We start from the raw sequence: 26,887 nt of genomic DNA on the forward strand, positions 1-26,887 counted from the left end.
TTCTCTGCCCTCTTCTTCCTCTTCTTTTTCTCCTTGGTCTTCCTCTCCATCTTTACTTTCTCTCTCTCTCAACCTCTCCTCATTGCAGAAAAGGTCACGTATTGCCTACAGTGATGAGGTGCGGAACGAGCTCCTGAGGGAGGACGGAGGCTCATCGGAGACTCAGGTAGGACGTTAATCAGGGGCTGCGCTTTCCCAGTGTGGGTGGCTGCTCGGGGTGAGGACGGGTCAGGGCCACGAGGGCAAAGAGAGGCAGGCATTGGCACCCAGTCATGCAGAAGCAATGCTGTTTAATGCAAAGCTGCCCAGTCCTCAATGGGCTTTAGGCACTAACCAGCGTCTGGGCAGCACCAGATTGGGGTAAATTCCCTCTTTTTCCCAGCTGTTCGCCATCCGCCGGGGTTCTTATTCTTCTGACGATGACCTCCCGTGCAAAAAACGCCTGCTTTTGTAGCTGCTTAAACACAGGGGGTGAGAAGATGTAAATAAGAAAACGTATATCAAGATGTTACACCAAATGGATTTAAAAAGTTGTAAGTTAGTGTGTTAGTTAGTGTGTTAATAATGTTTTTCTTCGGATCTATGATATTCAGTCCAATGAGAGATAAATGACAGCAGTGCAGTAAAGGCAGAAATGGATTTTGAATTCAGAAACGTCTTTTATCTCAGAACGATTGGATGCTCTTAAAATAGTTTTTTTGATTTTTCTTCTGAAGTGCTGCTATTAATAAACACAAAGAAAATATAATATACTGTACATCACACATAAATACTTCAATTTGCCATTTGAGATGCCATGATACAATGTTATTCTCTCACCCACACAGCTTTTATATTTGCAAAAAATAAATAAATAAAATGGCATGTTATAATCAGCAAACATTTTCACTAGTGTTTCAACGGGCACCTTGTGATAGAGCTGTAACATCATCTATAGCTACAAAAGTTGCTTTTGTTTTTTGTTTGTTTGTTAGTTTCTTCTTTTTTCCCCCTTATTATCATTTCACAGATGACCTTACCACCACACATCGTACAAGCATATGAACGACTAGACGTGATAAAGAATTTATATGCATATTTTTACAAAATTGTCCCTCAAGCAACCGTTGTTTTTTCGAATTCTTGCCAAAAGATTTTTTTTAATGACTCCATTCTTTCTTTTAAATCAGTTTATGCCAAATTATATTACTTGAATTGGTCTTCAAATGTGTGTTCAATGACAGCCTCTTTTATTAAAAATAATTATGAATCAGAGTGAAAGCCACAATAGCTCATTTGATATGCATTTTAAAGATGCGGGCTTTCATACTTTGTTCACTTTAGTGGTGTTTGAACAATAAGACAATAGAATAAAAGGGCTGTATTTCAGTCCTAGAAGTTGCTTATTCTATTTCACATTAGTTGTTCTTTAAACACGCCAAGGTAATTTGACTAATGACAAGACATTAGAGACAATAACAAAGAGATATGTTTTATGTTAGATTGGAGCCATTGATCTGGTTAATGGAAGAAGTGCTCTGGGAGCTAGCTAGCTAGCTGCCAGTAACTTACTTTAGATTTATATTTATCTAATTTATTGGCAACAGTTTGTTCAAAGATAAATGAACATGAAACATTAACAAGTCTTTATCTTTACAGAAAAATACTATAAAATAACAGCCTCATGCAAAGCATTCTGGAAACCAGAAATCCTCATCAACCTTTTTCTTTTTTTTTTCTCATTTTAGTTCCCAGAATACTTTGGATGAGGCTGTTATTTTAAATTTTTTTCTGTAAAGATAAAGACTTGTTAATGTTCATTTATCTTTGAACAAACGGTTGCCAGTAAATTACATAAATGTAAATCTACAGTAAGTTACTGGCAACTAGCTGCCAGTGATACTGTAATTTCTACAGAATGTTTTTACAGTATATGAACTGTAGGATCACAGTGAGAGCATTTACCTTTATAAAAGATTATTGTTTGTTTGTTTGTCGATTGATGTGTTTTATTTTAATCTATCTTTTTTTTATCTCCGTTTACACAAACATTGGCAAAATAGTTTTTTTCCCAGCAGCCCTCAGGTGTTTACTTAATTCGTATTAATAAAAAAACCCAAATTAAACTTTGTAGGCTAACACGAGACTCACTGTGAGTCGAGTGGTTGGAACTTCAGTGTTTTTTATCGAGCGAGACCGGACCGATAGCGTGGAGGGGAAAGCGGTGTGGGGGGTGCGGAGGTGGGGTGCCGACTGGGGTGAGTCGGTCAATTTAATTCCTGACGATCTGAAATAGGTCAGGATCATTTCATATAGCGCTGGCTGAGCAGATCATTACCAGTCACAAATCTGTTCGTTACATGGCAAGGATTTATAGCTAAGTAAATAGGGAGCCGTCATAAGTTCTGAAAATAACGTGTTGGCCCTGCGATAATAGCTAAAGGGCGGTTTAATAGAGTTCAGCATTTATTCGTTATCTGTATGCGGACAGAGACCGAATTGGCGCTATCGCTCCTTTTTTTAATAATGTGGTGGCACTTTTTTTTCGTCGCCATCGCCCCCTACCCTTTCCACCCAAAACACGCGCTTTTTTTACCACACACATACTGGCAAGAACGCACACACATTTTTTCGCAAAAGAATACTCTGCGGAATAGTTTCGATTTCAGACACAGCAGAAGGCATGGCCACGAGAGATTGTGCAGGTTTGAGCCGGCGCGGACCAGATTTTACCGGCTACAAAGGAAGCAGATTACCACTTGTATCGAGTTGCGTATTGGAAAAAAAATCTTTGTTTGAAAATCCGCTGATTATCATAACAGAAAAATTGCAGCAGTGCATTTTTGAATAACAGCTCGCATGAAAAAAAAACGAATGAACGGATTCATCAAAACGTAATTATACAATTTTACGGAATTTCTCATGTGCAGAATTTTTTAGCCGTCACCCGCGAAACGCTATTAAATTTAGGTAAAGCAACAAAAGGCTGGATTTCTGGTTTAAAGACAAAACAGATGCTAAATAGAGCAACGGCAAGCTTAAAATCTTCCGGATTTTGTTGGTAAATCCTCGGTTTGAATGGACAGTCGCCCAAGCAGCACAAACATGATAGAACAAGGTTTGTTCGGCCCTCATTGATATGGGCTGCGGGGCTGCGTTTAGATCGGGCGCTCTCACACCAGACCTAACTTATATTGTGTGTTCGTAAACTTTGGCCTTTTCGAAAAATAGACAAAAAAACCAGCTCAAAAATAACACCCAGCTAGGAACTGCAGTGCACCCCAACTGTTTCTTTATTCAGATTGTAGAACACAAGTAGTTATTATTTCTAAAAATATCATTACTTCTTTTGACATTTTCTGTAATTAATCTTTTATACTACATTTTTATCATTTGTGCATGTGACATCCTTTCAGCCAATAATTACATTTCTTAATTTTATAATGGTTATATAAATAATTATTTATTTTGTATTTATTATCATTTAAAAAATAAAAATAGCAAAAATGGTTTATCCCTTCTGATTTAATGCCATTAGTATTTTGTTATATCAGATAAAAGTAATTTACTAGCATTACTGACATAATGATGAGCTTCTAGCGTAGCTTTGTTATAAACCCATGGCCTATGGGAGAAATAGATACAGCACAGTTGAACTTGTCCCCAATGACCGCCGCCACAATTTAACATCACGCCCATAGATCTTGCCTTTTTTGTCGGGTATCAAGTTTATAATTTGTGATCCAAGATCTGCCTCTTTTCTGATACCATAGCGTGATTTAAAAGTGGAGAAATTCAAAATGACCAGCGCACAAAAAACAGATGAGAGGGCTTTAATAATGGCCCAGAGCTGCCCCTTAGATCTGCTAACCTTTAATCCTTCCTAAGAAATGGAGATTAAAAAAATCACCTGCAACGGCGGACAAATTAAGAAACTTGTCTGTGCCCTCCTCTTCCACGCGTTGTGTGCTTTTACACGGGCTGTAATGAAGAGCTGCTTTTAAATGCTTAATGTACTTCATTACGTTTAAATTGTTTGCCACTTTCAGAAACCGTTCAAGGGGCCACTAAGTGCACAGCAAGACATGTATTCTCTGTTTTAACTGTTTTAATATGTAATTCCCTTTTATTAACATGAATAACGCATGCATGCTTTTTATTTCATTGTAGGCTGTTCTCATAATAAGATGCACTTGCTTGACTTTATGTATACATAACAGTCTCTTATAGTTCTAATGCATAATGTACTCTCTGTCTAGCCTGTTATTCTGTGTTATAGTATATACAGTATTTAGCATTATTAGTGTTTCAGGCATGACGGGCACTTCCTGTTATAATAAAAAGGATGTACTGCCTGGTGTGACTTTCCCTTTCTTAGCAGACAAGTAGGAGTCCTGCGGAGTTGTTGTTAGGAGCCTAAATCCTCAAAGCTTCCATCCTTACAGTATACGCAATCTGTATTATCCTACTGTACCGACTAAAACGCTGGTATTTTTCCCCCTCATGCCATATCAAGTGTTGTGATGTGACTGTTTGTCTCCTTCCTCTCCTTGATGATGATAGTTTAGACGTCGTGAGTTGAGAAATCCATTCCCAGTCTCTTTGTTTAATGTGACAGCCTGAGACTTGATCTTTGTTTTTTCAAAAAAGTCGACGCGAGTCTCGTGTTTAGCTTCTTTTAATGTGTTTGTCTGTGATTTCTAAATGCTAAACATGCAAACAGATAAATCGTCAAGGTTAATTCTGCACCCAGCCGCATGACTGATCTGCTTCCTGCCATGTTTCTGCTTTTTATCTATCTATCTCTCTCACTCTCTTCCCTCCCTCTCTTTTTTTCCTCCCGCCTTCTACGTCGCACCTTCATGTGGCAGTTGATAAAGTTACGTGAGGAGGTAAGTGCTGTTCTTCGTTCAGGTTTTGGTTCTCTCATTCCCCCCAATCTCTCATTCATTTTCCAGCTTCGGAAGGATTAAAGACACTAATCTGATTTGAAATTGTCTGTTGGCTGAGCTCAAAATGACTCGTATTTGTATGTTCCGTTCTGAGGAACTGAATCAAAGATATTTTATATCAACTATATAATAAAAAAAAGATTTAATCTGCGTGTCAAAGCAGTCACCAAATGCAGAAATGCAATAAAACATGCTGCTATAACAAAAAAAGGAAGAGAATAATCTTTTATTCTCTTTACAGAGCTGCTAATTTTGGAATACCGCTGTAACAGCACTTTTTGCCTCTGTACAGAAATTAAACTGACCCTAATTTACGTGGTTAACGGCTCTTTTAAAGTGATAGTTCACACAAAAATGAAAATTCCATCATGAACTCACCTTTTTATCATTTCAAATCTGTATGACTTTCTTTCTTCTGCAGAACACAAAAGAAGATATTTTGAAGAATGGTGGTACCCATTCACCCATTCTATTGTATGGACACAAATCCAATGCAAGTCAATGGATGCCGCCGTTGTTTGGTTACCAACATTCTTCAAAATATCTTCTTTTGTGCTCTGCAGAAGAAAGTAAGTCATACAGGTTTGAAATGACAAGAGCGCGAGTAAATCATGACAGAATTTTCTTTTTGGGCGAACTATCGCTTTAATATTGTATCCATCATATAGAAAATTGACTTCATTGTCACTGGGTTGGTGTTTTTATTAGCACACATGGCTTTAAAATATATCAGAATTGTGCACACTTCTCTTTGTGCCATGTTCCCACACACATTCCCCCATTCATCCGATGATAATACAATAGCCTGCTTTTTAGTCTGAGATAAGGGGACGGTTTTGTAGCGTCGGTTTGTGTTTGTTGCATTCATCTAACATGGACGTATGTGGATTAAATGGCCGTTGTGTCACTCTGTGTGTATGTTTGCTCGCTGGTATCTTCATCTCCTGTCTAAGGTTGTGAGTGTATGTATGTGTGTGTGTTTTGTTGTTTGGATTTGGGATTCCCCTATTCATAGACACATGCAGCCACACAGACGACAATATCTGAAGATCTTTATTCATAAAGGAAGCCTCCGTTCTCAGTGGAGGACTGGATGGGACCGCATCACGGTTCTGCCTGCCTTTGTTAAGGTGTTTAGAAAGCGCTTGCTTATCTTTGAAGATAACACATTTTAGGATGCAAATTTGTTTTGATGCCTTCCATCTTGTGAGGAAGTCATAAAGATGTATTAAATATTTATGGATGCGAAAATGAACAACCTTATCTTCCCTGTGCTGTCAACAGACAAACGTAAAACGACATTTCGTTTAATAAACGTAATTTACGTACGTATGTGTCAACACAAATATGAATTTAATAATATTGAATTGAATTATCATTTTCTTAGATCAGTGATTGCTTTGATGTACTCTAAATTCATAGGAAACAATACTTGCACTCGGGCTTTGTCACGCTAAAAAAATTCAGCAATGCCTGTCTTTAGGATTCTTTTTTGACTGTGTTGACTCGTGTGTCTGTGTTTGGTAGTCACAAAAGTGTGTGTGACATCAGTGTATTGTTTAGATTTCTATATTTCTTGTTGCTGAATAATCCCTTTTGTACGAGAGCCACACCATCCTACTGCATTTATAATTTACAGCGCCTCACATCTCTCCATTCTTCGCTTCCCTGTTTTTTTTTGTTATTGTTTTTCCCACATGTCCAAACAAAATGGGAGTATAGTTTTTTTTCTGTCTTGGTTAGGAGACACACTGGTCCGCCCTCTTTCCACCCCAGAATGTGCAGCTATTAAATCAGATTTGTTGTTTTATTCTCTCCAAAACTTCAGAACGCTTTACTGTCTTTTTCCTCCCGTTTTGCAGAATTTTAATCAAAGCCCATACAGCTTATACACACTTAGCCCGCTTTTTAAAACTGTACTTTTTTCCTCAGCTGGAAAACATGTTTAAATATTTAGCACCCATATTCACAGCTGTTTGACACTTGTAATTCCTTTTCTTACAAGTCCCAAACAAACCGGTGTAGAAGATCACATAGTCAGTCTGGATTGTAACTGTCATCATGATTCACTTTGACTCCACATGCCCCCCCACATTTGAAATAATAAGGAATCATCAAAACTTTAGAAAATTGCGATTGTAAGCACTCGCGTTTGATATTGAAAAAAGGGGGAGAGAAGGGAAGACGATTCTTTTGAGTCGCGTTCGCATTGTTCCTGGGTACCGCGTTAATAACTTACAACTGAAGTGCGGATCTCGAAAAAGAAAGAGGGGAAAAAACAATAAAGGAGACAAAAAGTATTTTTCATTTATAGTATCTAAGAATGCCTTTGTGGAAAATGTAGGTGTCAGATAAAAAGGCATACACGCATTGGCACAAATGAGAAGGGGAGCACGCAGAGGCGGTCGTGGGCACAACGATATTTATCATGGCCTCTTTAAAAGACTCTTTGTTGAACACCAAAAAAAGTGAATTTGACAGTCCCAGTACTCTACTGGTGAATAAATATTATTTTTATTTTTTTTAATTCGGGTCAGTTTGTTGGCATATGAGGGTGAATGAAATTCTTCCCAAGCTTTTGATTTGAAATATCTTTTGTGATATATATAGAAAACGCGTCTAATGTGCTCGTACTCGGGGATCTCTAAAAAGTAAGTGTGAATGCAAACACAGGACATTTATTGAAAACAACACCCCAGTATCGAAACAGAGGCGTCTGGAATGAAAATTATTCTTTTTGATAGCCGTTCTCGTTTTGAGGAAGTCGCCCTCCCTGCAAAAAAATCCTGTGTCGTCATGGCACCTGCGCGGCCACCTTCACAGTTACCTGAGTCTCTGCGCTCCCCCCGCGCACACACAATAGATATCAACGCTCCCCCTCCCTCCCCAAAAAAATAGAACGAGCGAGGGAGAGAAAGTCGAGAAAAAGCTTTGAAGTGGCTTTCCAGCGCGGCAGTCTGCTGGCCGTCTCCCCGAGACGTGTCACCTTTGCCGAGAGGGAATAGGAAAATCACGTTTCGAATGGTAATGATAACATACTAATCACTTGAGCTCTTTGAAGACGGGGGAGCGAGGTACTCTGTCAGTATCCCTGGCTGCCTTGTGCTTCCAGGCACAGAGGCACATCCCTGGTCTAGGTGTATTAGTTTAAGCGGTGCATGTCAATACGTCCTCACCATCTCGGCTCATCCAGAGGGGCTCATTAGGCAGAGATGGCTCCCTTTTCCCCATACGCGCTCCCACCCCCGTTCACTATATCTCTCTCTCTCACTAACCCCCCCTCCCTTAAACTATTAAAAAGTATTTCACCTATTTTAAATGACATCTGTCAACCGAGAGGAAGAGAAGAAAAAAGTTCAGACACAGTATTTTTTCCTCGCTCTGTGATTGTCAAACTTTGAAAAGTGGAATGTCGTCTGTTTTCCCATTTCATTTCCTTGGAGTGATTAGCCGCTACGTATTTTGACAGCTTAACTAGAACTGGAGACTCTCTCTCCTCTTTATTCTTTCTGCCTGCGTAAACAGGAATAAAGGTTAACTGTCCTTTGAAAATATAGTTGCCGTATCAGAAAGTGGAAGCATGGACGTATATTTTTTCTGTGGTCAGTGTGTCCATTTTTGTTTCTTATTTGTAGTTTTATATGTAATTTATAATAGTTCACTAAAAAAGAAAAGTCTCATCATTTATTGTCCCTCATGTCATTCAAAACCTGTATATGACTTTTTCCCTGTGTAACACAAAAGAAGACATTTTGAGAAATGTCTCTGTGGTTTTGTGCACATACAATGGAAGTCAATGGGTTCCTGTGTTGTTTGGTTACCAACATTCTTCAAAATATCTTCTTTTGTGTTCTGCAGAAGAAAGAAAGTCATACAGGTTTATAGTGACGTGAGGGTAATTGATGAATGAATTATCATTTTTGGGTGTACTGTCCCTTTAAGAACAATCTACCATTGTCTCTAATGATAAGGAATATATATGGTGTACTGTATTTTACTTTTTATTTATTTTCCCTTATTGAGAAAGGGTAATCTGGAATAAGGCCCGGCATCACTGTTTTAACTTTTTCGTATGACCAATGTTATTAGTCTAATGAAGATCATTGGTCCTTTTATTCAGGGACTTAGTCACTCATATAGTTAATGTGTTTGGTTCTTGGCTGTGGTTTATTTTAATTCTACAGTCATGAATTTGTTCATCTATAACCCAATACAGGATGCATAACCTCTTTATGATTTTTCTGAATGTTTTGTATTGTTTGCAATGACCCCAAACACTTAAACAGCAAATTCAAGTGTTGACATACACAAATGCAATTTATGTATTTAGTTTTGAATATAGAAAACATTTGATGAGGTTCATAATAGTGTCTTACGTTTGTCAGACTTACAGATATCGGGTAATCTCGAGCGGCGTTTGAAAATATATTACAGCTCAATTAACCATCCCTCCCATGCTAATCTTTGCCCTGGTGCTAAATGTGAGCTAATGAGATCTGGCAACACCTTTAGAACAAAGCCGCTGAAAGAAGGAAGACTCAATTAAAAAGAAGGAAAAGGTGCTAAACTCAAGCTCCGTTTTTTTCTGCTTTGGAATTTACGTGAGGATCAGTCCAATTTGTATTGAAAATGCGACTCGTAATTAGATTTTCTCAAATCAATGTTTAGCTTTAATTGAAGCTAAGTGGTATATACACTTTTGCCTTTTATTGTGTTTAAAATCATCTTTGTAAATCAAAAAGAGCTCTTTTTCCTGACTGTTTTCTCTCTTTCCCCGGTTTGTTTTTAGAGAGCACATCTGTTGGACAACACAGAGAGACTGGAAAGGTCATCTCGGAGGCTGGACGCCGGCTACCAGATAGCTGTGGAAACCGGTAGGCATTCTGTGTAGGGGGGTGAGCGACAGCAAATTGTCTCGCCCGTGTGTGCGGCAGAAAGAGAGGGGGGGAAACGCATCGGCGATGGGTGACATTTTCTTGAGAACATCAAAGAGAAGCAAGGGAGAGAGAGGTGTAGAGCAGCAACCGCTGTACTGTCTCGCACAAAACACACCGCCTTATTTCCATTCACCTACCTGTGTGTGCGTGTGTGGCGTGCATGAGAGAGAGAGGTTTTAATATGGGTACCAAATGATGGCGGGTTGACTGGGAAAAAACAACAGTCCTGCCATTTTTAGAACTAAATAAAGAACGGGATCTTTTAATAAAGCAAATTATAAATAAAACACCCTCAACCTGTTTCACACCTGTCTTAAGGTTGGTTTTCATCTTTAAAAACAAGCTCATTTAGATCTAAACAATGCCTACTGATTGAATCTATTTTTTCTTTAGCGTGGCTGTCGCCGTCTTCGTGAGGCAGAGTTTATTCCTCGGAGACGAATCAAAGCTTATTCTTCAAGAAGCTACGGGCTTTCTACGGCTTACGCCCGTAGTTTTGAAAACTTTGTTAATTTACACTATAATGGTAGGGCGGCATGCATGCGACATCGGCACGGTTAATAATTCAAATAAAGAAAGGGCTGCGCGGACCAGTGGTATTTGATGTTTTGCAAGAACAACTCACAAATTCATAAATGCAATCTGCATCCTCTTTTTAAAAATGTAGTTTCATTTATTTTGGATTTTCTCAAGCTTTGTTTTTTCTTTCTTGTCCTTGCATAAGAATTTTTTTCTCCATTTCAGTTCACCAAATGAGGGCCCTTTGTTTTTCCCGTATTCAGACATTTTTTTGCACATGCCCGATTGAATTGCCATCTCCCCTTGTATTACCAAAAGAGAAGCCCGCACACTCCATTGGTAGGATCAGACCCCCTAAGAGAGGAGTTTTTCAGACCCTGCTCCATAGACTCTCGTCTGGCACAATACCGCACTGTTCCCATCGCTCTCTGTGCGGGAGCCGTGAGCGCAGAACAATGCCTGTTTACTCATCCCTTCTCTAACTGCGTTAAAGCACAACTCGGGCTGATGCGTCTAACTCCTGTGATCCTAATCCCTGACCCCCTTACCCCACTGACCACCCCAGCACACTCACACCTGTATCTTTAAAGCATAGCGACAGGTAGTCCTAAACTGAAGTGGCTCCAAAGAGAACAAACCCTGTAGTTTTGGGATTTAGGCACAGCAGCCATGCACAAAATGCACAGCGATCACCCGCACGGCCCGCGCGGAGCTGGGGCAAACACAGCCTGTTCTGGTGGCTTTGAACAGTAGATGCTCTTTTTGGGTTGTTCCAGTGACCCTCAGTCCTCGTGTCACTGATTGACCATTGAGGCGGACTGACCAGTTTATGGGCCGTGTGTTAAAAACCAAACAAAATAAAAAAGTAAAACCACACCGTTGTAGCGAACCTGCAGTTCATAATATGCACATATACATTATAGGGCTGCTCGATTATGACAAAAATCATAATCACGATTATGTTGGCCAATATTGAGATCCCGATTATTTAACACGATTACTCATTAACTTTTAAAACAACATAGAAAAATGAAAACTTGGCTTTTAAACTGTGAATTCAACTGCAAAATAAATGTAAAGAAATAGCACAGCTGAACCACTGTAAAGGAAAAGGGTGCACTGTGGATTTATACCACAAGAAAAGAGAGGATCCTTGCAAAATGGAATGCAGCACAATAATCGTTTTGCCTCGATTATTTTGTTTTTGTAATTGTTGAAGGCCAAAATTGGCGATTACGATTAATTTTCTATTAGTTGCACAGCCCTAATACATTATATATCTCTATGGCCCGGTTTCACAGACACGGCTTAGCTTAAACCAGGACTATGCCTTAGTTGAATTAAGTTATTTATGTCACTTTTATAAAAATGCCTTGGAAGAATAAATTATTGGTGTGCATCTTGAGACAAAACAATGGAACTGATATATTTTAAGATAAAATACTGGGCAAGTTATATTAAGTTAAGACAAGGTCACACATTCATTTTAGTCTGGACTAGCCTTAAGCCTTGTCTGTGAAACCGGGCCTAAGTATATTTGTGTAGCCGTATATGGGTAGTTGACAAATATACTGTACATGTGTCCTATGGACAAAAATGTAGAAAACAAAGAATATATTAAGAATATATGGGTTGTTGACGAATAAATCACATAAATTGTTTTATATTATTAATATTTATATTTATTATATAAAATATATTTTTTCTAAATTCATCACACCATAGGACAAATGTGCATATTAGTCTGTCAACTTCCCATATTATTGATATTTATAATATAAAATAGCATAATTGAAATTTATCTGCTTTGTTAGTTTTTGCATAGGACGCATATTGTTTATTTGTCAACTACCCATATATCCATGTATATATATGTATAAAATATGTTAAATTTGTTGTATAGATATTTGTGTGGATATGTAGTGCACATAGTGCCTGAACTGCATGTTTGCTATTGCAGTATATAGATATAGATACATTGTAGAAAAAAAGAATGTAGTTTGCACAAAAAATAATACAAATAATAATAAAAAATTATAAGATATAAATAATGCCAAATATATAACAATATATAATATAAATATGTTTTTATTATTTAAAATATAAAAAATGTAAAAAGATTTTGTCTTTTTAGGCATTCTTATACTTCTTTTATTTGTATACTTTCTTATATTTTTCCTATGTTTATTTGGAGGAAAGTACAAACTGCAGGTTTTTTATACTGTGGTGTAAAGCAGGTTTACAATCAGCTCTTTGTATAAAACAATACATTACTTACTTCAGGTTTTTATGATAATGCAAATATATAGCAAAATAGTAAAGGTCATTAATGTTGTGGGCCTTCCTGAATTCTTGAACGTCACACTTTTGAGACAGGATAAACAAACACACAGTTTTGTCCCCCAACTGCTGCTGTTTGTGGAATCTGTTTTGTCTGAATGCACCTACAAAGTGTGAGCGAGGAAACTGTGCGCTTGTGTGTGTTAGTGTGTAGTGTGTTGAGTCCAGCAAAAGCATGTCAGGAGCACTTCAGTCCCTCCGTGAGATATCGAGAGTGCTCTCCGGACACGCAGAGCTTTTTACCAAACTGTTTGTCTCATAAATAAAGTATGCGTCTTCATTAGGAGAGGGCACCCACTTTAAAGCAGTCTGATCCAGAGGCATGCCGGCCCGAGGAGAGCCTGGAGTACAGTAGGAGGGAGCAAAGCAGACAATTTAAAGCATTTAAATCAGGGATGTCCCAGAGCCCACGAGCGCTAAATAAACCCTAATCAAAGACATTTCTGCCTGTTTATAAAAGCCATTGAAGAGTGCAAAAGATTCGTGTAGTTTAAAATAAAATTCAGTTGTTTGCGACCGTCTTAGTGAAGGAATATTTCACGTTTTATCCTATTAAAAAACAGAATGTTGTTGTTTAGCTAAACAGGCGCATGACCTCCATATCTATTAATTAATCAAAATTTACCCGAGCGTCCGCTTGTGCCGATATAAACAAATAAGGCGACACGCACAGTGTCCGTCAGGAGCAGAGAGGTGGCCTTTGAATACACCGCAGCCGTTGTGGCAACGGATCGATGAGGCAAAATGAAACCAGCTCATTAGGGATTGATTTCAGCAGTGTTTAGATAAGCAGAGTGGGTCGGCCCGGCCCCCGGGGCCCTCACCGGGGCCCAAAGTTCATGCAGAGTCAGGTAGAGAGTCTCTCTGCAGGCCATCATCTTTATTAGCACCCAGATAAGCTGATTAGGCCTTGTCAATCAAAGGTGCCAATGACTCAATCGGGAGGCCCTTCTTTTCTTTCTTTTTTCTCTCCTTTTCTTTTTTGTGATAAATCATTGAAGCGACCAACAAAGCAGTAGCCATGGCGGCTAAGCTAAGCAGCCCTGCAGTTGTCACCAAGGCAGACGACGCAAGGACCCTGTGATGATGTGACGACTGTATTAAAGAGTACATCAATTTATTTGAGAGCGGTTTGATTTTTTTGCAGCGGTATTAAAAGAACAAGCACGGGGGGCGGCATCATTGTCGTCGCAGGCTTAATGGAAAAGCCGAGCATGCGCAAGATAGAAATAAATAGCTAAATGCATAATGAAATGAAGAAATAAATAAATATATTTCATAAACATGGATAAAAACTGGTTCTTTTGAAAACAAGCGTGACTTTATGACATGCTTTGTCAGTATTGTCCCAGTAACACAAACACACACACACACACGGTCGTCTCTGCTTCATTTTTTCTGCATCTATGCTTTCCAAAGCATGTTAGTGATATATTTTATTTCTTTAATCTCTTTTAGTACTTATTTCCTTTTGTCTACTTTCTGACTATACGAGAATTGTTTACTTTTGCACTTTATTTAGAATTTATTTTATTTTATACAGAAATTGTTTTGCTGCTGCTTTTTTCTTTCCAATCACTTAATTTTAAAATTTAATAGTTTTTTATATTGTTTAATAGTAGTAGTACTAGTATTAATAGTAGTAGTAGTAGTAGTAGTAGTAGTAGTAGTAATATAACATTAATGTGAAAGGGTTTTATTCATTTTAAATTAGCCTATATTTTAGTCTATTTGACTAAAGGCAAAGTTACAGTAATTTTAACAACAACATTAAAAGTGATATAACAAAAATAACACTTATAATAATGACAATATATTCATCATTGTACTGTACATTATTAAATTATGATTGTCATTATTATTGCTATTAGAATTATTATAGTTTAAGAGGCTGTATGTATATGTATTGTTTTGAGTTGAATTTTTATTCCAATATTAAACTGTAATATTATATACTGTATAATATACTATATAATATTTAGAATAGGTACAATATATTAATAATCATCAATATATTGTATTGTATTATTATATATTTAATATGTTATTTAAATAAAAATGTTTTCTAGCATTATTAGTAGATTTATGCTGTGCTGATAGTATTTACAACATTTAAATTATATTATATTTTCATGTAACAGTTTGATGTTATCATTTCTCTCATTTGGCCAAGTGATTTTCTACAGTTTTATGGAGTTTTTTTAGGGACATTTAGGGACATTTTGAAGCATGCAGAAATGAAAAGTATAGCACTTATTTATATAGTCAGCAAGCGCAAAATATTTTTGTAAATTCTCACCATTTCTGTCTTATGTTGGATAAACTCAAAATAAGATTTCAGTGTTTTTCATCCACATCCAAGTTGTTGTGCATGTAATTAATTGTTTCATTGCCTTTTATTATTTATTTTAGCATGACTGTTCCAGTTGATTTCCTTCATAGAGTAGTGATGTTTAAAGTTTCAACACAGTGCCACTGTTCCCTCTTTAATGAGGACAATTTGGTGAAGTGAATATCCTGGAGGTATAGCATACCAAATAACTTGGGTTTTTGTAGTTTGCTGAAATCTGAATGCCGTATTGTGTTTCAAAAAGAATATGCCGTTATTTGATAATTGTTTGATTCATGGAGCAGACCCACAAGAGTTAAATATTTTAATACCAGAGTTTGCCGATATGCAGAAAGGAGAACTTAGCTAGAGTGTGTTTTCTAAAGACAATGGTGGGTTTTTTTGTATTGTAATGAGGGCATTTTCTCATAGAAAATGTGTAGTTTCTGGCTGCATGTTAGGTCTGCACTTTAGAAGTTTCAACTTATGTATGTTTTTATAGGGGTTTAAATATACACGAAATGTAAACCTGCAGTGAATCATTGATGCGTAGAAATATAAATGAGCGAGCTTGTGCGCGAGTGCAATGTGAGGCTTTTCTACTTCGTAAACCTACCTACGGGCAAGCTGTTTATCGTGAAACCCCCCCCCCGGCGGATGAAAGCGATGTAATAATGATTTTTTTCTCTCCTAATCGGGCCTTGTCAGCGAGGCGTCTTATCGTGGAGAGGAAAATGACACCGATACTATCGAAGAGCCCAGAGTCCGAGCCTGTGTCGTTCCCCCCCCAATCACGCCGGACCCAGCCTCTCCGTATCTAGCGCCGCCACAAACGGCAAGCCTCGCTTTTTTCATCTGGACTTCAAAAACGGTCCCCGTCATTAAAATTGCACCCGCGTTCGGCTGCAGGGATCAGCCGCTCCGGAGCGAAATGGGATGTGGGCTCGCTAAATGTGCTAATTCTGTCCTCACATGTTTACGGCTTAATTTTAATCGGTTTGAGCGAGGGTGGGGGGGGATTCGAGAACTGGAATTTGGGGGGTTTCGAAAAAAGCCACACATTGCAATAAATCGCCATTATCTTTGACACTGAAGGACTCAGCTGGTCCGAGGATTTGTGGGTCCGTGTGCAGCAGTATTATTTGGAGACGCACAAAAGTGTTTACGGTTCAACTGTGGTAGCTGGAGGTGCACTTACTGATTTGGGTCCGCCTAGACAAAGGGCCGAACTAGCACAAAGCCGGCACACAAACTCTTAATGCAAGAGCTGAACCAACAAACTTGAGCTGTGTGTGTGCTTGCCCGTATCTAGCTGTCTTTGAGACTGAAGATATTGCAGGTGTTGACTTGTTGATATATTCTAATCTGTTTTACGATGTTTGCTCATGTTAAGTGGAATCATTGACTGTTCAATCCCAAAATGCAATTGGAGGTTTTTTTTCTTTTGGGGTGATGTGGGAGCAGATCCATTTTTCTTGATAAACTGTTGAGTAGCAGAATGAGAGCGTAACCTTCCCACTTGCATCTTTTGAATAAGCCTCTCCAGCACTTGCCACCTAGATGCATCAAAATCTCCTGTATCTTCAAGATTGAATTTGAACTTATGTCTGTCGAGGTTTAAGGAATGGCAGACTGTAGTCAGCAAAGTTAAAGATGTAGAATTGAAGCACTGATTATGTGAAATGGACATAATCGATAAACATTTTAATCATTTAAGGTGTTTTAGGTATAGACATTTAAACCCCTTTAAATTACATTACATCAAATGATTAAAAAAAAAAATATATATATATATATATATATATTAAATACATTAATAATAGACTAAAACTAAATAATTACATATTAAATGCATTTTACCAATTTGTGATACTTATAAAAGTAAATGCACTGTAACACTGGCACTTTAATGTAAATAATAGTAATAAATGTATTAATTATTACTAATATTACTAATAGAAATATGTGTTACTTTATTAATGAATAATTATGTATTTGTAAATGTATTATAGGAATAAATGTATTAATCATTTATTTTTATTTTTTATTAATATATATTTTATTTTTTATTATTTTCTTTAATGTTTGTGACATTACAGAGGCAACATAATTTTTACTTGAATTTTAACTTTTTATTTCTCTAGAGAGAGACAAAATCATATTTTAGTTCATTGTGTCTATTTATATCACATGCACCGTCAGACGCACACAAACAAACACTTTCATTGACCTTTGGTTGACAGAGAGGGAGAGAGAAAGAGGGCTCTCGAGCTGGATGGCGTTAAATAAAACTGTTTTGGAAGGAAATGGAAGACAAAAGCGAATACCCAGGACCCCCATGGGCGCTTCCTCGTCTACCGCTTTAAAGAGCTCGCACATCTGAAGCGCCGCGATATCAAAAAGCAGAGAGAAAAAGTGAAATGAAGTTAAAGGAAAAGTGGAGAGGGGGATAGAGAGAGCGGCGGTACCTTGTCACTGCGGAATGAGGATCATAAACGATAATTGTGCGATGGGAGTGACACGCTGATGACAGGAGATTGATGGCGCTTGAAAAGCAAGCGTAATTCACTAAGGAGTCGCAGAGAGTTGGGTGGCTGAGATTAAGAGAGGGAACTAGTCAGATTGTGCTCTGCAAACCCAGGCGGTGCGGGTACGGAAGGGCAGCGTTTTAGGCTTGTGGTTCTTGTTTCTTTTCTCAAAAGTGCATCTAAACGAAACAGTCCCTCACCAAGCACTGCGGCATTTACATGACGTGCAAAGGATTGTTGCATTTGTGAATATTTTTTGTAACCCTGATGCATTATTTGAATGCTGAAATATTTATATGTATTGGTTATTGTAATAAAATAGACAGTTAATGTTTAAATGCAAGGCTGGGATTTACAGAAAATTTACGGAAGTGTCTGTCAAAACTAAAGTCACATCAGACTTGGAAATATCTTTGTTGGAAATATTCAATATTAGTAATTTTAGGAAATGCATTGCATAACACCTTTTGTATTTACTTAAAAATGTAGCTTTTAAAATGTTTTCGGATTTGAAAGATGTGTAAATTTCATTTTTTATAATCCTGAGAAATGGAAAGAAAAGATATAGGCCAACAAACCGTGTTGCTATCAAATCTTTAGTAGCAACATTTGGATCAAAGACCTTCTTCAAGCATTTTAATTATTAAATAGCAATGTGTTTTTTAACACACCTCCTGTCACGTTGTTTAATCTGCAAACAGTCCGTCTTGCCTTTTCCTGACCTTTTATTTTAATAGTTACACACAATATTGCTTATGGCTTCATCATCAGAAGTTTGAACAGCTGCTGGATCAGCTTTGTTATGGATAGTTAACCCAGCACAGATAATCTTATTTGTTTTCAGATCAAATATGGCCACAGTGTAAGACGGTTTGCGCATCTCAATGCTGACCACCCCTCGATTTGCGGTACGTGAGAAAAAAAGGCCATCATTAGCGCTGTCCGTCTGTCCCCTCCGCGGCTGCTTGTGTCGCACCGTCCCTCAAAGTGGCTTCCTCTTCGGCGGGCCGCGCCCCGGGCCGGTGCGGCCGCCGGCTCAGGACGCCCACTGAACATAAAACGCATAGCCCGATCTGTCAGCTGGGGGCTCCATCTGTCAGTCAGTGGGACGGCTTCACTTTTGTCTGGGGAGGGTGAGCAGGGAGTTGGGCGATGGAGTGGGTCCGGGGGGGATTGGGAGTTGCATACCCCATTTTACACTGTGAAGGAAACCTTGCTTCTGTCGTTTTGACACGTTTAATATTAGTTTGTGCAAATATTGCAGTTCCTTTCAAACATCATTTATGCCACTTTTATGTTGACAGCCACTGGCCTGTAAGCCAAAGGAAAGCATGAGAATTCTTTATTTTATTTAAATCATTATTATTAAATGGGTAACTGCAATTAGAGAAAAGCATAATTTTCTTATTTATTCTAAGTTATACATTTTAAATTGTATGGCGGTGGCTTTGGAAGTTTGACTGTTATGTAAATGAACATGCCTCTTAATAGAGGTGTTTATAGACAGGAGAGATTGCAGTTTACACTTTGGCAGATAGGCTGCGCCCTTGAACCATCGTAAAAAGGAAGAGACTGGCGTTCTCTCCCTCACCTCACTCCTCGTCTCCACGCTGGGGGACAACAGGCCTCCACCACGCAGCTTTCTCCACTCAAGTCTTTGGATGTTTCTTCTGGTGCTGAAAGTTCCTGAAAAGATAAGCTTTGCTCACAACTCCAGGAGCTCATTTGAGTTTTATTTATTTAGCACAGTGTTTTCATGTGCGTGTGTGGCGTTTGTGTGTGTGTTGGAGAGAGAGGTAACGACGAGGGTGTGTTTGTGTGTAGTGCTGAATCCCTGCTGAGAGTATCAGTATGTTTTAGATCTGTGTGTATGGGCAATACTGAATCAGCTGCATGATAGATTTCAGCTGGTATCATTCCCCTCTACAAAAAGATGACGTTTAACACATCACCCATGATGTCCTGTTTAGAAAGTTTCACATTTATTTGTAAATATTTCCGTTTTTTTTAATCGTGTCCAATTAACATGTGTCTATTTTTGATAAAGAAAGTTTAAGAATAGAAAAGGAAATATTCGAGGTTAATTTGCTTCGAGTGTTTTCCCGTGCAAATGATTTGTAATGTTAATATTGGCCTTAAGTGGTTTGGTGCTTTAAATGCATAATCATATTGAAACAGGATCAAGGGAATTTAGTTTTATTTTAGGAAGCTTTTAGTCAATAAGGCCATTTAATATGAATCATTAATGTGCCGCTTTAACCTCTACATTCTAATTGAAAGACTTTGAATACATTTTGAATTCAACTTAATCTAACAACAACAAAGATAGTCTGTAAGAATGTCTTCCAGATTATCTGAAAATATACTTTGCAACATTTTCGCATAGTTTTTATGAAGATTGAATATTTTATTCTTTTTTTAAACAGTTAATTCATAATCATTTTTTATAATAAACCACTTGTGTTATTTATATATTTTTTATGATTTCCTTTTTAGTTGGGCTATTTCATTGGAGCCTTTTGTCGAATTATTTAATAATACTTTTTAATTTATTTTTTATTGTATTTTTATATTGTGCTATGATTTCTTTGGCAGCTAGGTCGAAATATATTTCTACACTACATTGTATCACGCTTGTGATATTGTAGAGTGTATTTTTACTGTATAACAAAAGGAGCAAAGGAGGGGTTTTGAGTCTCCAAATACAATTTTGTCTTATGCATAATTCTACTGCTATAATTGAACGTAAGATACATGTATGAAAGTGGTGCCAGGTTTGCAATTCTTTGTTTTTTTAGTATAATTAACTAGTATAATTTTATGCAAGCCTGTTTTAAATATTATCTTTGTGTTGTGTTTAGCTGTTTAACCATTTTTGCACGTGCAGTTAGCATATATACATGATGATGAGGTATTTTTAACATAATCCACGAGTTTTTCTGTATGTTGAGAGGTGTAGGTCCATGCGGTGCTTTCTTAAGGTTGTATGGATTTCTGTCCAGCGTTCAGCTCACGTGATTTCATCAACAAACCCACAAGGCTGAGTTGCCATGCATAACCGCATTGACCATGGTGAGGTGATTTCTGAAAAATCTCACACGAAACGCCCAATGCCATCTGCTGCAGCGTGCTCATTTCAATTACACATGAAAAAACGCAATCCCAAGCTCTCAGGCTGCCTGAGATTACCAGCTTTTCTCATGATTGCCTTAGATAAAGAAGTAACAACTCCGAAAAAAAAACTTACGAAGGAAGTCTGGAGGAGGCCAAATTACGGACAAATCAAGATATCATTCCTGTGCATAATGTCATAATGTCAGGTGCTTGTTTTGCTTTGCAGACTATTCCAAGGGTTCTTACAGTATTATTTTAATAACTGACAATAGATCAAATGTTTTCCTAGCTTTGTTGATTTAGCTAAATTCCGCCATAAGGTGAGAGGTTAGGGATAAAAGAGAGAGAGAGAAATGTGTTGTGTGGAACAGCTTTTACATCCTGGGCCACCTGGATTTATTTGGGCCAAACACCGTTCTGTCCATCCAGGCCCTGCCTGTCCGGGAGGACTACGATGAACAGAAGTTACCTCCTCCGAACTCACACCTGAGCACCACTTTATGCCCATCTCTCTCCCAGTCTCTGTCTATCTCGCCCGCCCTCTTTTAACTTTCTCCCTCCCAATGGACCTGCCCTGTCCTACTTAACTTCGGCCCATCCTGTCCTTTGATTTGTGCTACTTAGCCAGCCAAAGATCATCTGCACACTTCACACATTCTGATTTTCTCCCATCCTCTCATGTTTATGAGGATATGTTTCACAAACGGATATCTAGTCAATGGTCAGGCGTGCAGTCCTTTTCAGGTTATATTAGATGCAGTTGAAGTTTGTAATAGCACTTGTATTGCTTTTGCCCTTGGATTAATTGCTTCTGATTAAATTGTTTTTATTTCTAAGACTGGATGAAAGCGTCTGTTTAATGAAAATCAAATGTAGGTGCATGTTTAGCACAGCACGTTCAGATTAGTCACATTTTGATTTGTGTTTCATGTTTCTCATTATTAATGGTATTATTAAGATTTGGGTTGTGTGTAGCAGGTGCTGAATATGTCTTTAGAGGAGGCCACATGAAAAGACGTATGGTGAAAAGTGCATTGGTACTTAAGAATACCATCTGTTTGAGTTTTGAGACCCAGAAAGAACAGAAAAGGTATACATATTTCTTACAATATGAAACAGCAGAGTTGACTACACATTGGAAAGATTTTGTTCTTCTGTATCAGTATGGTGTGGGCTGGTCTCTTATAAGAACGTCATCTTTATAGTTATTGTTATTCTTCTTGGTCTGAACGGGTCTTAAGTGATCGAATTTGCTTATTAATATCGAGATCTTACAAAGTCTCTCTATGGCGCTCAATCCTAAAGTTGTCCGAGTTCTGGTCCCCGTGCAGTGGTCTGCGTTTGAGGGGAGGGGCTGACCGATAGGTCAATTCGTACAGTAGCTTCACCGCCAGATGCTGCTGAATTTCATACACTGGACCTTTAAATTAACCTAGAAAGTGCACATTTTGACCCAACATTGGGCTAAAACAACCCATCATTTTGTAATTAACAGCCCAATGGTTAGGTTCGTCCCTTTATGACCCTGGGTCGAAAATAACCCAGCATTTTTGGAGTGACAAATTGACTTGTGTTGCTAGTAGAATCTTCTGAAAAACTGAAAGCTTATCATATGAATCTTGTGTAAGCCTTTTTCAGAACTGTGCAATCTAAATGAAAACATATATGCATTAGCACATCTGTACATCTGTGTGTTTGTGCAGCAGATTGAAAGAACAAGCACACATGTCGTTCATTTGATCCTGTGTGTGAAAATAAGCTTGGCTTTTTCGCGAAGGAGACACAAGAGGGGCTAACTAATTTCTCCATCAAGCTAATACAGCATTAGTGCAGTTTTAAGATGGCTGCTGTGGTAATTAGTGAATTGCTTTGAGTGGTCCAGGCGGGGCTGAGAGCGGGTACGAGATGAAAACAGGGGGCAGAAAGGCTGTCTGTTTCATACTCTGATGGAGGTTATGTTTTCTGTGACAACTGGACCACAGTAATCAAAATGTGTTAATAATCCCTTCAAAGGGATGGTGAGACATCAGTGGGGCCTCAATGAGTTTGAATCCCCTTGTTAGCAGTAGAGCTGGATGCTCCGCCCTTCACAGCCCGAGTCATCCTCAGTTACAAATACTGCTGCACATGAGAGAATCATGTCAACAGTACACATACATGTTGTGCACACACGTACATAGTTATTCACTCACTAACACAAAATGGTTCATTTTATGGGAACTTTGAGTAGAACTACAGATAAAATCTTTATGAACTCAAAATGGACAAATTGTAAAGAAAAAGTTTGTTTTCAAAAAAATGTTTTTTCAAAATGTAATAACTTGTTTTTCGGCTAATATCAGTGATGTATGCATTGTTTTGGACTAGTGTTATACAGTATATAATTTTTTTACCATTAGTAAATGAGGTAATTTAATCATTAGAGATACACCAATACTAAATTCTTTCCCCCGATATCGATAGCCAATTATTCAGTGTGATATCTGCCGATACCGATTCTGAAGATTAAATGAATATTTCTTAACTTTCTAAATTTTATTAATTCATATAATGACTATTAATATGAATATTGAAATATACAAACTGGTGATGTTTCCATACAATTTCTATATACAGAGCACAAATTCATTGCATTTTCCTGTCCTTTACCAATAGTAAAAAAAAGTGATATTGAAAAATACCGATACCGATTATTGGCCGATATATTGGTGCATCTCTATTTATAATCTTAGTTAAAATTTCATTAACGCTGCAACTTGTAACTTCTTGGTTGAAAATAAAGAAAATCTGTTATTCAGGTAGTGGATCAAAATTTCTGTAAAAAAATTAGAATTATGTTTAAAAAATATAAAAAAACGATTAAAAAAGTTAATAGTCTCCTTACGTTAGCTGATTCACAATGGTAGGCTTATAATAATGGTTTATAAGTTGAGCTGTCAGGTCAGATTTTACAGGGGTTTTTTTTTGTAATTGCAGGGGTAAAATAATGGCAATAATGATACTTTTTTAGCACCTGGATATTTCTAGATGCTCTTAAGGTGAATTTGACCTTCTGTCTCGACATCCCATTTTCTCAAAAGTAGGTGCCGACAGTGTGTCAGAAGGGGAGTAGTGCTTCACTTTCAACAAAAAGTCACATTCAATGCCTACTTTTCATAATCCAGTCATTATATGGATAAAACCAAGTCTTGTCATTCTCCTAAAATATTCTGTTTCACTTAGAATATGTCACATTACAAAAGTAAAATATTACAGAAGCATATGTACACGTCTCCCTTGACACATCTTTAGGCTTCGACACATTCAGGTGCATTTTAACATCTTGACTGCCCTAATGCTGGTGTGTTAAATTGATCCCAGAATGGGTCACCGTGCTGCTTGTATATGAAGCCGTAGGGCGCTTGGTTGTAGTTGTTTCTCCAGTGACCAGTTCATGGGTTGATCTTACCAGAAGATGCCTATTGTTCGCTCTTGGGATGTTCGTGATAAATCCTGTCTCTTGGCGCATTTTCACTTTGGAGTGATAAAGTAAATACACTCTGTAAACATCAACCAGACAGATATAAGAGTGTAAGAATGACCCATGGACAAATACTTTAATCTCATCAGACAGAGCCACTTCCTAACACGGTAACCCCCCAAATAAGTCTTGAATGGGGCGACTGTGTGGATGGGTTCACGAGCACAGGCCTGAGAATGTTTTAGTCATAAAGCTGAACAGTATCAGGGGTAATAAGCGTCACTCACTAAGCCTTATGAACACGGCTCCCTCTCTCTCTCTCACTGTCAGACTTGCCATTATGCAGCCCATTAGCTGAAAGACTAGGAAGAGACCTAAGGTGGCCCTGAGGGTTGGAAACCGAGTAGAGGCTCCCAGTCACATCACATCCAGCGTGATTCAAGCACCTGTCTATCTACCGGCACGTTCGGCGAATCAACCCCACCGCACCAGCCCCCTTTGATTGATGAGCGTCTTTGTTGTGCTTGAAGTTCCAAGGTGCTTTTCTAAAGCTAATTAAATCAGAGCAGTGTTTTCTAAAGTTAAACAGCCACTTCTGTAAGTTTAGATAAGGAGAGTTAGAGGCCAATGGTGAGACTGGTAAATATACATGGGGGCAGGTCACAGGACAGGAGATAATAATGTAAAAGATCTGTTCTATTAAGATCATTTTTGCAAGTCTTGGGTTGATGCATGTTTGTTGTTTACCACATATCCACGTGGTGCGCCGTTGCATACCTAACGTCCCTCTGAAAGCTGGCTTCAAGCATTGGAGCACTCATTGACTTTCTAATGATCACTGGTCAGCCTGCGTAAGTGCCAGGGGTTTAGCCCATCCGCAGCACTCAGATATCGACTGAGCACTCCACTCCCTCTTTTCACTGCGGCCTGCCGGCTCCTTGTCAAAATCCATTACCACCGCCTCAACATTGCATGCAGACGAGGAACGAGAGCGAGACGGGATGGAGTTTTAGTTTTTCTCTGTTCTGTCTTCTCTTATCCTCCTCCTTGGCCTTCCTTCAGGATCCACCTCCCCTGCTTTGTCAGAGAGTGAGGGTAACCCCTACCAAAAGATCATGCAGATACACAGTAGTAGATGACATATCGATCGAGTTCCCGTTTGGGCAGAGGCCTTTCTCTGTTCCCGGCCCCACACGTTTCCGCTAGGACGGCTTCTGCTAGCTTCCTGACCCCGATAGGCGCTAATGTCGATGTCAATTTCCTTTTTATGCAATTCAGGCTTTTTCAGTTTTCGATTCTCACATTGCAGAACCACAACCGAACGCACGAAAGGGCACAGTTGACGTCTCCGAAGACTTTCGTAGTAGACTTTTTTTTAAATTACTTACTTTCTGCCAGATTGTTGCATCATGGGCAAGGTGCGAATTCAGTGCCGTTCGAGCCTGATTTGCTATAGAATAAACACGCCTGTGGGAGGTGCCAGGCCACGACTTTACACTAGACGGAGGAGCTGTTGTATTCTTCACGGCGGCTGATGATGGCTAAGCTAGATGTCTCTAGAGAGGGCTGTCGGAGCCTAATCCGCTCATCCGAGGTGCGTTCGTGACAAGTGTCAATGTGATTTCCTCTGTCTTTCTCGCCTCTGAATGACACGACTAATTTTTTGTTATTTATTTCAATAATGGGGCAAGAGATGGAAAGGAATAACAAAATGACAACCAACTTAAAAGCACCCGAGGGCACATGCCAACACGTCACTACCGTGACACCTTCCTCCTCCTCCTCCTCCTCGTGACGGTTTCTGTCTCGACAGGTACCACACGCGTATGCGGCGCACACACACTTACAGCGTTGCCCAAACCCTTAGGCCCTTGGGATAGTAGGGGTGGCATGATTGTGTGTGATCTCTGCTTAACAGACATGCAGGACCCAAAGCTAAACCCAATCAGTGCCTGCCGAGAAGTGTGTATGTATGTGTGTGTTTCTTGCTCAGGAGATTTACCAAGGACAGAGCTCAGCCAAGGGCTGAAGCAGTGCAGTGATAACTTTTCAACAGGATAACCCGTTTGAGAGCAGTCTGAGATATGGCACACAAGTTCTTGGTCAAAATGTTAAAACGGAGTCTCATCTGTTAAATTGAAGCTTGATTATGATCAGTAGAAAGAGCATCACCTCCTGTTTCTGATGTTATTGCCATCACGTGTATTTCAGGGAAGGAAAATGAATAAACATTCCCAAAATGTCCCCCCTCCCCAAAGCTAGAGATTAATGCCAAAACTCAGGAAAAAGTCTTTGTTTTGTATTCTCAAAGGTGGATCAGGGCCAGATGGGTAACGCATTGTGACAGAGGTGATGTCTAAATTAATCATTCATGTTCTCTCACATGGCTGTGTGCTAAAATATTAATGGTGGAATAAATTTGATTCAGGGCCTGTGATTAGAGGGGTGCCCAGCACCGCCATGTTTATTTATGCCCCGGAGAGCAGCTGCAAGGGTCACACGCATCTCTCAACCGTACGTACGCCTCAGTCCAGTGCATATATATACATACATCTGCCAATGTACATGTGCGTGTGTGTGAGGTGGGTGGCTGTGATATATATTATACATTATAGAACTGATCATCATGGAGATGCAATGTATGAATAATGTCAAAGGTGTTTTTTTAATGTGGTGGGAGGCTTTGTGTGTGGGTAAGCTTGTCTGGGTTTGGCATCTTGTGGTAGGTT

At 38.7% G+C, this 26,887-nt stretch overlaps 1 protein-coding gene across 5 annotated transcripts in view; it reads left to right on the forward strand.

The window, feature by feature from the left end:
* vti1a (vesicle transport through interaction with t-SNAREs 1A) overlaps positions 1-26,887 on the forward strand; it is a 118,767-nt gene that overhangs the window by 21,020 nt on the left and 70,860 nt on the right. For 3 of the 5 annotated variants that reach the window (XR_008964756.1, XM_057357859.1, XM_057357856.1), the window contains exons 4-6: positions 89-166; positions 4,851-4,871; positions 9,721-9,805. Coding sequence is in view for 4 of the 5 variants with exons in the window: in XM_057357859.1 (XP_057213842.1) it covers positions 89-166; positions 4,851-4,871; positions 9,721-9,805 (184 nt within the window). In the remaining variant the exon portion in view is untranslated. The remainder of the gene's footprint in view (positions 1-88; positions 167-4,850; positions 4,872-9,720; positions 9,806-26,887) is intronic. The other 2 variants (XM_057357860.1, XM_057357857.1) reach the window with 1 other exon arrangement.

The sequence above is a fragment of the Triplophysa rosa genome, linkage group LG18, assembly GCF_024868665.1.
Source record: "Triplophysa rosa linkage group LG18, Trosa_1v2, whole genome shotgun sequence".
Lineage (NCBI taxonomy): Eukaryota > Metazoa > Chordata > Actinopteri > Cypriniformes > Nemacheilidae > Triplophysa > Triplophysa rosa.